Raw genomic sequence first — 13,074 nt, 5'->3', positions numbered from 1 at the left:
TGTTCTTGGGGGTCGATAACTCAGCAGACACAGCTGATAGTTACTTTGTGGGAATCTAGATTTAGTAGGCAGGACTTTCTGTTTTCTTAGAAGAGACATCAGAAATCTGGAGTTTTGCCATTTTTATTTTTTATTTATTTTTAAAGATTTTGTTGTTTAAATGATCTCTACACCCAACATGGGGCTCAAACTCACAACCCCGAGAACAAGAGTCACACACACTACCTACGAGCCAGCCAGGCGCCCTGAATTTTATTGTTTTTAAATGTTGGTGGCTAATTTTCATTCAAAAAAGATTACGTGGGTCACTCAATCCCTTTAACAAGCTGAATGTGCTCCATGCGATGCCATTTTGCGGCATGTGTCTTTTTCGTGCTTGGCAAGAGGTCCTTGAATACCTGGAAAGTGCACTTGCACCCTGAGAAGAGACCTCCTGCTCATTTACAGTCATTCTCCACCGCCCCCCCCCGAGATCTAGGCAACCGCTAATCTACTCTCTGTCTTTGTATGTTTGCTGGGGGGCGGGGGACATTGCATATTGTGGAATCACGCACTGTTCTTTTGTGGCCGCCTTCTTTGACTCAGCTTCACGTTTTCAAGGTTCATCCGTGCCCGAGCATCGGTGCTTCATCCCTTTTTTCCCCAGTTCTGTTGAGATACAATTGACATACAGCAATGTGTAAGTTTCAGGTATACAGCAAAATGACTGGACTTACATACAGTGTGGAAGGACTACTGGAGTAAGTTTAGTTAACATCCATCATCTGATACAGATAGGAAAAAAAATTTTTTTTTCTTACGATGAGAACTCTTAGGATTTACTCTTAAAAGTTTGCTCCATTCCTTTTTTATTACTGAATAATAATTCCATTGTATGGTTATACCATATTTTGTTCGCCCATTTACTGGTTGACATTTGGGTTGTTTCCACTTTCGGGCTCTGGTGAATCTGAAGGATTCTTACAACAGGTTGCAACAACCGTGGGGACACATTATTCTGACCCATTCGCTACCATACCGTGATGCAATGCAGTAATCCCCGTGGGTGGTTTCTGGGCCCTCAGTCTTAGACAAGGAAATACGTAAATGATAAGAAATCCTTATTTTCTTTCCAGCGGAAAATCGATTGTATTTTTGCTATATTAAAAAAAAAGTAAATACATCTTTTTAGTAGAAAACAAAGGCTGGTAAAAAAAAAAAAGTCTTATTTTATTCTGCAGGGAAACCAATTACTGGCAGACGTAGGGTGGTGGACATGAAGGTGAAGGGAAGACCATCCTTTCTCTCACTTCTTTCTCGGATACTCGTTTGCTGGCTCCCGAGTCAGTGAGTTCTTTGGGAGGCCACTTCCTGCATCATCTTCAAGAGATGTAAACATTGACAGAATGATTTCTGATGAGCCCGTGTGCTTTTCCAGGACATAGTGGAAGCGTCGTTTTGTTACCTGTCAGTGACGAATGGGAATGTATTCATGTGTGGGTGTAGCACCTTGGCATTGGATTTTTTTTTTTTTTGACATTGGATTAAGGAGTTGTGATTAGAAAAGTGTATCTATATTCAGAGGGAAAAAAAAATTGAGAGCATGCATAACCTATGAACTTCTTTCTCTTTTTTTCCCTCCTAGAAAGAGATCTAGGACACATTTCACCACGTTCCATCCATTCCTGATCATCCATGGTCATGTTGTGCTTCCATCGTATCTCCCTCAGCCTGGAACATTCTCCCCCAGCTTGTCCCCTGCCAGACTCCACCACGGAGTGCCACCTTCTGTTGACGTTTTTCGAGGTGCTCCTTTTCCGGTCCCTCCTTTGTGCGTTCCTCTAGAAGAGCCATCATCTCCTTGGTTATAACTGCTTGCTGGCATGCCTTCTCCCCCTTGGAGTTCAGAGATGTTCCTGTGTCTTTTCATCTTTGTAACCCAGTGCCTGGTGCAGTACCTGGCACAGATATCATGACAGGAGGGCACGCTTGCTTCCCTGGCCCTGTGAGTGATGAACGTTAATAGAATTGTGAGGTCGATTCCAGCTTTAGCTGACCGCGGAGATGTGCGCTCACCATAGTTCTGATGGCTAGTGACAGCCCTTTCATGACAGATGTGGTTCCTGTGGTCTGAAGAATTACTCAGTTTCCCTAAGTCATTGGTCATATTGAAACAAGGTGCTTTTGGAATTCTGATTACAGAATAATCAAGTGAAAGCTTGAAGGAAGAAAGGCCTGATCTGATTTTAGCCAACATCTAATCATGAGACATTGTAGACTTACTAATTGATTGCTAGGGTTACTGAGTGGTCATCATGGGAACAACGGCTATTGAGCACACATCATTTTTGCATTTTTTTAAAAGATTTTATTTATTAATTTGACACAGAGAGACAGCCAGCGAGAGAGGGCACACAAGCAGGGGGAGTGGGAGAGGAAGAAGCAGGCTCCTAGCGGAGGAGCCTGATGTGGGGCTCGATCCCAGAACGCTGGGATCACACCCTGAGCCGAAGGCAGACGCTTAACGACTGCACCACCCAGGCGCCCCCATTTTTGTATTTTGAATTGATTTTGTGCAAGGACCTTGTCAGAGTCCGTCCTTCACATGGGGTGCCTCTGCCCCGAGCAGCTGTGAATGCTAATGCTATCCATGCGTGCATTATGGCACAAGTCTGCTTTAGACATGTGTGTAGACAAATTTCTTTCCATTAGCGCCTTTGCTCTAGCCCATGTAAAATTTTTTTACGAGTTACCCTTTACCCTTAAATTGAAAAATCGATGTCTTTACAGCAGGTGGAGACATCCTTTGTATCAAGGGCACTCCTTGGGATCTGACGCTGGTGGCAATATTTATAAAGTTAGCTATGAAATGCAGTTATTCACTTATTTTCCTGATAGTCTTGAGAGTCCCGTACGACAGGGCTCTTCTCTGCTCATTTGAAAAGGTCTTTTTAAAAAAATTTTGTGGCCTAGTAATGCTTCTATTGTACAGCAAAGTCCTCAAAACTTAAGGTCTAGCTTCCTAATTCCCTGGTGATTCCCTCCGTCTGAGGCAGAATAAAAGAACCTGACCCATTCTCCCCCCCCCGCCTTTTGGTGATACAGAGCCCGCGCATTTAAACTGTATTTTCTCCTGTGACATGAAGTTTGCTTGTGCATTTTCAGGTACTACTCAGTCCTTTATCCACTGGAGAGAAAAATATCTGATGCCAAGTCCCGTGAACTGGTGATGTATATCTGGGCCCACGCAGTGGTGGCCAGCGTGCCCGTGTTTGCAGTGACCAACGTGGCCGACATCTATGCCACGTCCACCTGCACCGAAGTCTGGAGCAACTCGCTGGGCCACCTGGTGTACGTGCTGACCTATAACGTCACTACGGTCATCGTGCCTGTGGCCGTGGTCTTCCTCTTCTTGATACTCATCCGCCGGGCGCTGAGCGCCAGCCAGAAGAAGAAGGTGATCATCGCGGCCCTGCGGACCCCGCAGAACACCATCTCTATCCCCTATGCGTCCCAGCGCGAGGCGGAGCTGCACGCCACGCTGCTCTCCATGGTGATGGTCTTCATCTTATGTAGTGTGCCCTACGCCACCCTGGTCGTCTACCAGACCGTGCTCAATGTCCCCGACACGTCTGTCTTCTTGCTGCTCACTGCCATTTGGCTGCCCAAGGTGTCTCTGTTGGCCAACCCTGTGCTCTTTCTTACTGTGAACAAGTCCGTCCGCAAGTGCTTGGTAGGGACGTTGGTACAGCTGCATCACCGCTACAGCCGCCGGAACGTGGTGAGCGCGGGGGGCGGGGTGGCCGACGCCAGCCTGGAGCCCAGCCTGCGCTCGGGCAGCCAGCTCCTGGAGATGTTCCACATCGGGCAGCAGCAGATCTTTAAGCCCACAGAGGATGAGGAAGAGAGCGAGGCCAAGTACACCGGCTCGGCTGACCTCCAGGCCAAGGAGATAGGCAGTCCCTGCCTGGAGGGAGAGCAGGGACCGCAGCGCGCACCTGTGGCCACTCTCCTGGGCGCCGTGGACTCGCTCTCCCAGGTGGCGCCAGCAGCGCCCGTGGAGCCTGAGACGCTGCCTGACAAGTACTCCCTGCAGTTTGGCTTTGGGCCTTTTGAGTTGCCGCCTCAGTGGCTTTCAGAGACCCGACACAGCAAGAAGCGGCTGCTTCCCCCCTTGGGGAACACCCCAGAGGAGCTTATTCAGACAAAGATGCCCAAGGTGGGCAGGGTGGAGCGGAAGGTGAGCAGGAACAATAAAGTGAGCATTTTTCCGAAGGTGGATTCCTAGTCAGGATCGTCGGGCTCCCACACGCCTGCCTTCCCTTCCCTTTGCAGGCCCCAGGATTTGTGGGACCTCACTGCCACCAAGTCCGGGTTGCCTCCTCCAGTGCGGGCCCAGTGCTTTTTGAATGAGAGGGAAATCTATAGAAGACCAATTGTCCTCTTTATTGAGGGAGTATATGTATTTATCTCCATGATCTGTGTCCTTAGCGAAGTGTGCGTTCCTCTCTGTGCAGACAAAAGCTGGGCAGTGTGCAATGGGTCTTGGGATGCGTACTCCATGTGCAGTTTCTGAGGACTCCTTGGTTCCTGGGCCCAGCAGAGAGTACAGGGAGAGAAGAACATCTAGGAGCTCGGAGGGAACAGAGGCACTCTAAAGGAAGCCCAAGATAATTATGGAGTGGTGTGGCCACAAGGAAAAGGCCTATTCGAGTGACTCAAATAGGACAGATATTTAAAAATGTTTCATATTGATCTGTATCTTCAGGGGAGATACGGAGTTGGCATTTGACACCTTTTCTCTGGAAGGCCTCATAGTATGACTCAGTTTCTCCTGAAGCTCTTCATCTCTTTCACTGGGATGTAGATGAAGAAAGGCACTTCCGCCCCCCCCTCCCCCGCCCCCGTTTGACAGACAAGGCAATGGATGTGCCCCGGGGGGGAGGGAGGAGATACTCTGTCTTGATTATCCTGACACTCTCCTGGCACCACTGAAAGCCTCAGAAAGCTTTGTCTGCAGTGTTGGTTGGAAAGACTACAAATGCTTTACTGTGTCTTTCCCCCTTAAATTGCATTTTTTCAACCAGTGAGAGAGAAGCTAAGAGGTAGAGAAGAAAGAAATGTCCATACCCTGTAGTCTCTTCTCTTCCAACGTTGATTTCATGTGAAAGGGGCTATGTCACCATCAGTAGGAGTGAAGTATGTTGAAAAAAAATTCTGCGAACTTTTGAAATTAAAAGGTAATTTTAAAATGCTGAGTTAGTGTAAATTGGGTCCTCTGGAAACATCGAGCAAAAAATACTTGATTAGGAAAGGTGATGCTGCCCAAAAGAGTGAGAGAAGTCAAAGATGGCTTCCTTCTGATGAGGGCTTCAGATGCCAGGTGTGGCCAGCCTCATTTTCAGTCTCTTTTTGCAACTATGGTTCTCCTTTCATTTTGGACACAAAGGAGGAAGAGGACAGGAAGAAAGATTTAATCATTTAAAAATGCCAAGGCAGCACCTAGCCCAGGCGAGCCCTTCACTTCCTCTTTTCTGATAAAGTTTTAGCAGGAGTCAGAGTGGCTAGAGGAGGAAGACAGTGTCCTCAACAGATTAGCCTCCTGGGGCTGGGGTGGGGGCTCTCAAGCAATTCCAGTCCACTTTGGGGTGGATCTCACCAGGCTAAACTCAAACCATTGATGACACTTCACTTTTAATGACGGCAAAACAGGGGCCCACTCCACTCTTCTCTCTAGGACATTTTGTTCTTGTTAGTAGTGTGTTGGGGGGGGGGGGCAATCCAGTGCCTTGAACAAGCTTGAATGAAAGTGGTCATTCTCACGGGCAAACTTCCTTCCGCATCCCAAAGGCAGTGGTCCTCGTGGATCACTTCCTTTAACCGCACTGGCCTGTTGTCCCTCCGAGGAAGCTCAGACTATGTTCAGGGAGTTTCCTTTTCCTGTTCTCTTCCTGGGTGTGGTGTCTTGTGATTCCAGAATATGAACTCAAAGTCCCTTCCCCAAGAGAGGGAAAGCCTTTCTCTTTGCTTGTGTCTCCTTGCAGTGTTGTGTGCTCTCAGCACAAATGGGGGACTGCCATACCCTCTCTTGGCGTCCCCCGCCTCCTGGGCCCTTCGTGCATGCCATCTGTGGCTCTGTGCCCTGATAGTTCACTGTGACCCTTCAAGCTTATCTTCCAGAACCTTCATAATTGTTACAACGTTCCTCCAGGGGAAACATCATCTGTCAGAAAATTGTGTCTACTTCAGAAGAACCTGTCAAACGTAGCCACTTTGGTGTTGTTCTGAAAATATATGTGTACATCTTAATACATTCTGGGGAGGCAGAATTTGGGAGTTATTTCTTACGTATGTTTGAAGCGGATGGATGACTTCTAACACGTCATTGCCAGGTGTATTTCTCTAGTCTTTGAAGAATTCCATTTTAATAAAAAACCGAAAAGCTGTTTCTGAACTCAAAAGTTGAATGAGCTTTGTTTTCTTGTTTCTTTCTTTCCCTCTCCAGTGGGCATATTAACGTAAACGCTGAATGTTGATTCAGTCAAAGTTACAGTGACGTTGGGAAGGTGGAGGAGAAGTAGAGGAGATGATTGTGCAGGAGAGCGATGTCCTCATCTACCCCTACGGGGTGCCAGTCATGTCCCAAGTGGATGATGCAAAACCAAGTAGAATACACCTACGTAGGAATAGGGAGATTTGTGACTGTGGCTGAAATGGTTGCAGGTCCCTGTCTCTGGGACTGTTTGGGGTGTTTGTTTTAAGCCTTTTTGTTATATTTTAAAACAATCCTCACGTATTTTGTGGCACGCCCTCAGACTAAACAAAAGAAAATAGAAGAAACCATAAGCATCATTAAAGGGAATTGAGAAAAAAGACAGTTCAGGCTTTCAGAGTCAGAGTAACCAGTGGCTTTCTGCTGATAGGTTGAAATAATGTCAGTTTGCTCAGATAATTCCTTTCGTTCAGATAAGTTCTATGAACTGGGCAGTTACAGGCTGTTCTGAATTCCATATTCTCTCAGTAACCAAGAAGTAATATTTCTTTTTTCTTTTTTGGATTGTATTCACTAAAGTACTTTAAGAGTTATTACTACTTTTTTTTCTTTAAAGATTTTATTTATTTATTCGACAGAGATAGAGACAGCCAGCGAGAGAGGGAACACAAGCAGGGGGAGTGGGAGAGGAAGAAGCAGGCTCATAGCGGAGGAGCCTGATGTGGGGCTCGATCCCATAACGCCGGGATCACACCCTGAGCCGAAGGCAGACGCTTAACCGCTGTGCCACCCAGGCGCCCCAAGAGTTATTACTACTTTTAAGAGCGAGTTTAAGTAATGCTAGTTTGCGTCAGAAATTTAGAACCCACCTAATATTTCAGATTTATTAAAAAATACTGAGTTGAATGAATTCAACTATTCTGGAATTTGTTTATTTATAGTGTATATTCCCATCTACTTAAGACAATATCTGAAGTGAACCCAGTATAAGTACCTTTGCATTAACTACTTTGAGTCATTAGAATATTATCTAGAAGATCTCAGTGAGGTTTAACTTATAATACTCTCTGTCTTCAAGTTTATTCCCTCTTTAGCATTTGGCTTCTCAGTGCGTGCTTTGTACTTATATGTGATGTTTCCCTGGAGGGTATTCAAGCACAGCCCGCAGACTTTCTGTAGGCAATGATAGGCTCTCTATTCTGCAGCTGGGGAGACGAGAGGCACAGATGGCCACGTCATTAGGTCTCAGCGACGAAGCAAGTAGAGACAGAGCTAAAAACAGTACAGATGGCATTAAGGCTCGATTCTTTCTCTGCACCTTCCCAAGTACTGATGATTATTATAATCCACCGTTATTATGATTATTTTTGAATACCCGCTTGGCACATCATATTAAACTGGGGGCTGGATTAAAACACTTAATGCCCAACAGCTGTTTTTCTCAGTGTTATTCCTCAAATTTCCTTTAGCTCCGTGATTTCCTTAGTTTCATCGTGGAGTAATTGGGTGCAGAGTCAATGGTAAGAAGCTCGTGATGGAATGCCAAGACTGCGATCGTTCGGCTGAGAGTATTCACAGACGTCGTCTTCGGCCTCATGTCCTCCTTTTTATTTCTGCACCAAGGTGACCTTTCGTTTGATTCAAGAGTCACTGCCATCAAATCACTCTCAGCCATCGCCCACACTCCCGCAGGGACACTCGATACTGTTTTCTGCAGGTATCGGAAATGTTTACAAGATTCATTCGTTCAGAACAATAAATGTTATTGCATTTAATAATTCTATTATAGTGGAGTAGAAAGTACTTAAGCTCCGGTTCCTGCCCTCCAGGTGGCTTGGGGGAGAGAAGCAAGTCTCTGTAAGAGACAGATAGCAGTGAATGCTCACGTGCTAACAGGAGGTGCCGAAGGAAAGTGAAAATTACGTTGCACTGAGTGTGTGCGTCTTCCTCAGAGGTTTTATTCCATGGATGGCAAGGTTTTTCTTTAAATTCAGGAAATATCTCTCTCCATAAAATGCCCATTTACTTCGCATAGTCACTTAGAATATAGAGGATCTTAACCTGCTTACAATAAGAAATTGAGGCCTAGGAGATTGATTTTTTCTTTTTCTTTTTTTTTTTTTAAGAATTTATTTTTTTTTTGTGAGGGAGAGAGAAGAGCAACAGAGTGAGCACAAGTAGGGGGAAGGAGCAAAGGGAGCAAATTCCCTGCTGAGCATGGAGCCCAATGCTGGACTGGATCCCAGGACCCTGGGATCATGACCTGAGCCAAAGTCAGACACTTACGACTGAGCCGCCCAGGCGCCCGATTTTTTTCAAGACCTCGGACTGGAACTCAAGGTTTTTTTTAAAAAAGATTTTATTTATTTATTTGAGCGAGAGAGCAGAAGTGGGGGGGAGCGGCAAAGGGGGAGGGTGAAACAGCCTGCCCACTGAGCAGGGAGCCCGATGCGGGGCTGGACTTGGGGCTCGATCCCAGAACCCTGAGATCATGACCTAAGCTGAGGGCAGATGGTTAACCAGCTGAGCCACCCAGAAGCCTTAGAATTCATGATTTTAAAAAATGCCGAATCCATAGCAAGATGTGGGAAGTGGAAACCAGTGCTTTTAAATGTCTTTTTCATAATGAAATGTAAATAATTCAGTAGACAGCCAGTTGAGAGGATGAAGAAATATTTTCCTAACTAAGGCTTTCGATTTTCCTATCTGCTCTTTAGTGCAGACAGGTAACTACGGCTGGGCACTCAGAAATCCCCCTTACTGCTGACACTTACTGTCTCAAAGGAGTGGAGGTGAGGAGTTGGTAGGGATTCATGGGACCACCTAGCCCCTCCCCTGGCAAGACGACTAGATGGGAGAAGAGAAAGGCTGAAAATCTCACTTGCCCGGAAATAGTTTGCTGGAGGATTTAACTTAGTACGTGACCAGTGAAAGGTAGACAAATGAACACATGAATGCAGGTGTTCCACCTGAGTCCAAGATCCCCCCAAATTTGGGCCAAGGTAACAATCTCTAGATTCAGAACAAAAAACAGTTGGCAATTTTCATAAAAATACCAAGCCATCTGCAGCAAAGCATGTCCGGTAAGTGAGCATTTAATAGATGATGACTGTGAACCGGACCTGAGAACTCGTCTTTCTTCCATTGTCCAGTACAGACGGGAAGGCTGCTTTTATTTGAAATAAAAACACTCATTAACAACTGCAGTGAAACCTTCAATATAGAATCCCAAGAACGTTTTCATTTCTCTATTTCTACAAAGTAAGGAAAAGTGCTCAGGCGTTACCTCCCCACTAATCACTAGAGGGACCGGTAAACTGAAGCCTGCAGAAGTGAAGGGCCTTGTCTTTATGATGCCAAGAGCAGAGGGGGAGGCGAATCCAGATCTAATAAAACCTAAGTCAGTTTTCAGTTCATTCAGTTGCATCATGCTATAAAAATAGGGCACACCTATTGTCGTCTTCTTTGTTTAATTCTTTGCTTGTAGATTGCAGAGGACAAGACTGATGACTGTTAACTGTTGCCCAGATGTTTCTAAACAGGAAGTTCTGGCTGTCCAGCCTGTCGAGCAGGTGTCTTTTATGGTGGTGAGGATACTGTTGTAGTTCAGACTGGGACACACGAGCAGGTGGTTTCCAGAAGGAGCCAAGCCTACTTAGATTGGGTGATCACAGAGTCTCAGAGCTGAAAGCAAGCTTAGAAACCTTTATCCAGCCCTTATTTTACTAGACAAACAGCTTGAGGGATGTCAAAAGACCAGGCCCAGGTCAACTCTTGGCAGAGCCCTGATGAGAAACCAGGGATGCGTAATTTTAAAATGGTTTTATGTGTCAGTGTATGAGTTATATAACAAGGTATGAATTACATAACATTTTGAGCCAAATTAGAATATTAATTCCAGTTTGTTACGATAAAATGAAGGGAAAAGAAATCAACTTCTGTTAAATAAGGAGTTTGGATGATCAAAGAAGAAAGAGGTTTAACAAGAAAGCCAAGGGTGGCTCAGTCGGTTAAGTGTCAGCCTTTGGCTTCGGTCATGATCCCAGCGTCCTGGGATGGAGCCCCATGTCCAGCTCCAGCGGGGAGCCTGCTTCTCCCTCTCCCTCTGCCTGCTGCTCCCCCTGCTTGTGCTCTCTCTCTGTCAAGTAAATGAAATCTTAAAGAAAAAAAAAATCAGGAAAGCCAGTAGTCATCAAAATATTGTACTTCCTACTGTAATAAACACCTTCTATGTTCAGATGGAAACAGTACTTTGAGTTTGGGCTAAGAAAACAGATGTGTTAGAAGGAAGTGAGATGTTAAGCAGTTCAGGATGGCAGCCTAGCTGCTGACTGATGAACAACGCCCTGTGCTGTTTACCTTCTTCTTCTCTATCTTGGAGACCCTAACCCTGAGAAAAATGAATTTCTCTATGTTGCTACTTAAGACCCTTGAAGTTTGATTTGAATTCATTTCTTTTTTTTTTTTTTTAAGATTTTATTTATTTATTTGACAGAGAGCCAGCCAGTGAGAGAGGGAACACAGCAGGGGAGTGGGAGAGGAAGAAGCAGGCTCCCAGCGGAGGAGCCCAATGTGGGGCTCGATCCCAGAACGCCGGGATCACGCCCTGAGCTGAAGGCAGACGCTTAACGACTGCACTGCCCGGGTGCCCCTGAATTCATTTCTAATACGCTATGTGAATCACTTTTAGCTGTCTTTTGTGTTAACATAAAGTTTTTTTTATATAATTCGGATACTAAAAAAAAAGCATTTTAGTATACAGATCAGGCGTCCCAAATTAAAACAAAAAAACCAAGGGGCGCCTGGGTGGCTCAGTCATTAAGCGTCTGCCTTCAGCTCAGGGCATGATCCCAGAGTCCTGGGATCGAGCCCCACGTCAGGCTCCTCTGCTGAAAACCAAAACCAAAACCCTACCCGATCAGAGAAAAACTAGCTCAGTATAGAAGTTATGGTTTGGAATCCAAGGGGAAGCATGAAGCATGACACTCAGTGCCTGGACAGAGTTCAGGAACAGTGGGTTTCAGCCCAGGATTGATTGCTGCAGTGAAATTGCTAAACTTGTCTTCAGCTGTTATCCACAAGCAGTGTCTCATCCATTCCTCTGGCCCAGGCGACAGGCCGCAGGCCACGAGTCGAGCAGTGTCATCTCAACTGGCATCCAGCAATGGAAACTGCAGCAGCCCTCGGGGAATGTTCTGGCAACTCTTTAACTCTTTATAGATGCAGAATTGCTACAGGTGACCCAACTTTGGAGCCAGCACTGTAACTAGAGTGACTGCCAGGGAGTTCTCTGAGAAGGGAAATAGATTTCTCCCTTGCTGGTGAATGACTCACTTGGCAGAGCTTCTCTCTTGATGGCAGACTGAGATGACCACTCCTCCCCCTGCTCCAAAAAAAAAAAAAATTCATTATGGATTTTAGAAGATAACTTCTTTTTTTATTTACTATCTTTTAAAAAACAATCCTCTGTTAGCTTCCGGGTGATAAGCGGAAGGCTGCACTGTGCGTGTGTGGCTTTTATGCTTCTCTGTCTCCTGGCGTAGCTTGGTTCCCCCCCGCCAACACTGAAATTCCTATCGCTGGGACAAGTTAAACAAGGTCATATGACAATGCCTGGGCTAACTCCTTTCAAGGGGTATCGTTATGTGCTCGGGCTAACAGATACTGAAAAGTGGCAAATTTGTTCTCCCCTCAGTGTTTTACAGGGGGGACATTCTCTGGCTAGTACTCGATTCTGCGTAGCACTCCACAGTAGACAGGAAGAGGGGAGAAAGGTTCAGAATCAAGGAAGTGGGATGGGAGAACATTTTCCAGTTTTTTCCATTACTATTTACAAAGGAGGTCCTGGGGGTCTCAGTGTCTTGCAGTTCCAGGGGCTCCATAGCGCCTTGCAGAGCAGTGGCCTCCTCACCATTTACTCTTTAAAACAGTCGGTGTTGTTAAGTTAGTGTTTTTCAAAGCATGCTCGTGCTGCTTCTGCACCAGAATCACCAAGGTATTTGTTAAAATGCAGATTCCTGCGCTTGACCCCAGACCTACTAAGTCACAGAATAGGGATGAAAATGAACATTGTAAGTAACCCATGAAATGATCCCTGTGAACCACAAAATCTGAGAACCCATTTTCAGCAGTTTCATTTCATAACTTTGAAGTACTAAAAAGTACTAAGAAAAGGGGGGCACCTGGGTGGCTCAATCTGTTAAGCGGCTGAGGTCATGATCCCAGGGTCATGGGGTGGAGCCCCCCCCCCCTGCATCGGGCTCCCTAGTGGGGAGCCTGCTTCTCCTTCTCCTCCTGCATCTGCTCTCACACTCCGGTGCTCTCTCTCAAATAAATAAAATCTTTTTTTAAAAAAATTACTGAACACACACTAAAAATGCATTTTACTTTGAAGAAAAATAGGGTTACCTGCTACAGAACTTGCTTTTTGTTCTTTAAGGCTTTATTTAATTTCCTGTTCATGCCTCTTGGTTATATGGATGGCACTGTGGCCATGCAGGATTTGGAGGGAGCGAGCTTGGTATAAAAGGGGCAAATGAAATAAAACATGGACTTCTTTTTAAGTCTACAGATTTTCTATAAATACAAATGTGTGAGAACGT

The 13,074-nt window shown here is 45.6% G+C and overlaps 1 protein-coding gene across 1 annotated transcript in view; it reads left to right on the top strand.

The window, feature by feature from the left end:
* GPR176 (G protein-coupled receptor 176) overlaps positions 1-6,434 on the top strand; it is a 120,923-nt gene extending 114,489 nt beyond the window's left edge. The window contains exon 4 of the mRNA XM_040620448.1: positions 3,145-6,434. Within this exon, the coding sequence (XP_040476382.1) occupies positions 3,145-4,267 (1,123 nt within the window). The 3' untranslated portion in view covers positions 4,268-6,434. The remainder of the gene's footprint in view (positions 1-3,144) is intronic.
* The last annotated feature ends 6,640 nt before the right edge of the window (positions 6,435-13,074 follow it).

Source organism: Ursus maritimus, unplaced genomic scaffold (assembly GCF_017311325.1).
Source record: "Ursus maritimus isolate PB19 unplaced genomic scaffold, ASM1731132v1 scaffold_35, whole genome shotgun sequence".
NCBI lineage: Eukaryota > Metazoa > Chordata > Mammalia > Carnivora > Ursidae > Ursus > Ursus maritimus.
The sequence above is the reverse complement of the archived record's forward strand: the minus strand, read 5'-3'. Positions and strand labels throughout refer to the sequence as shown.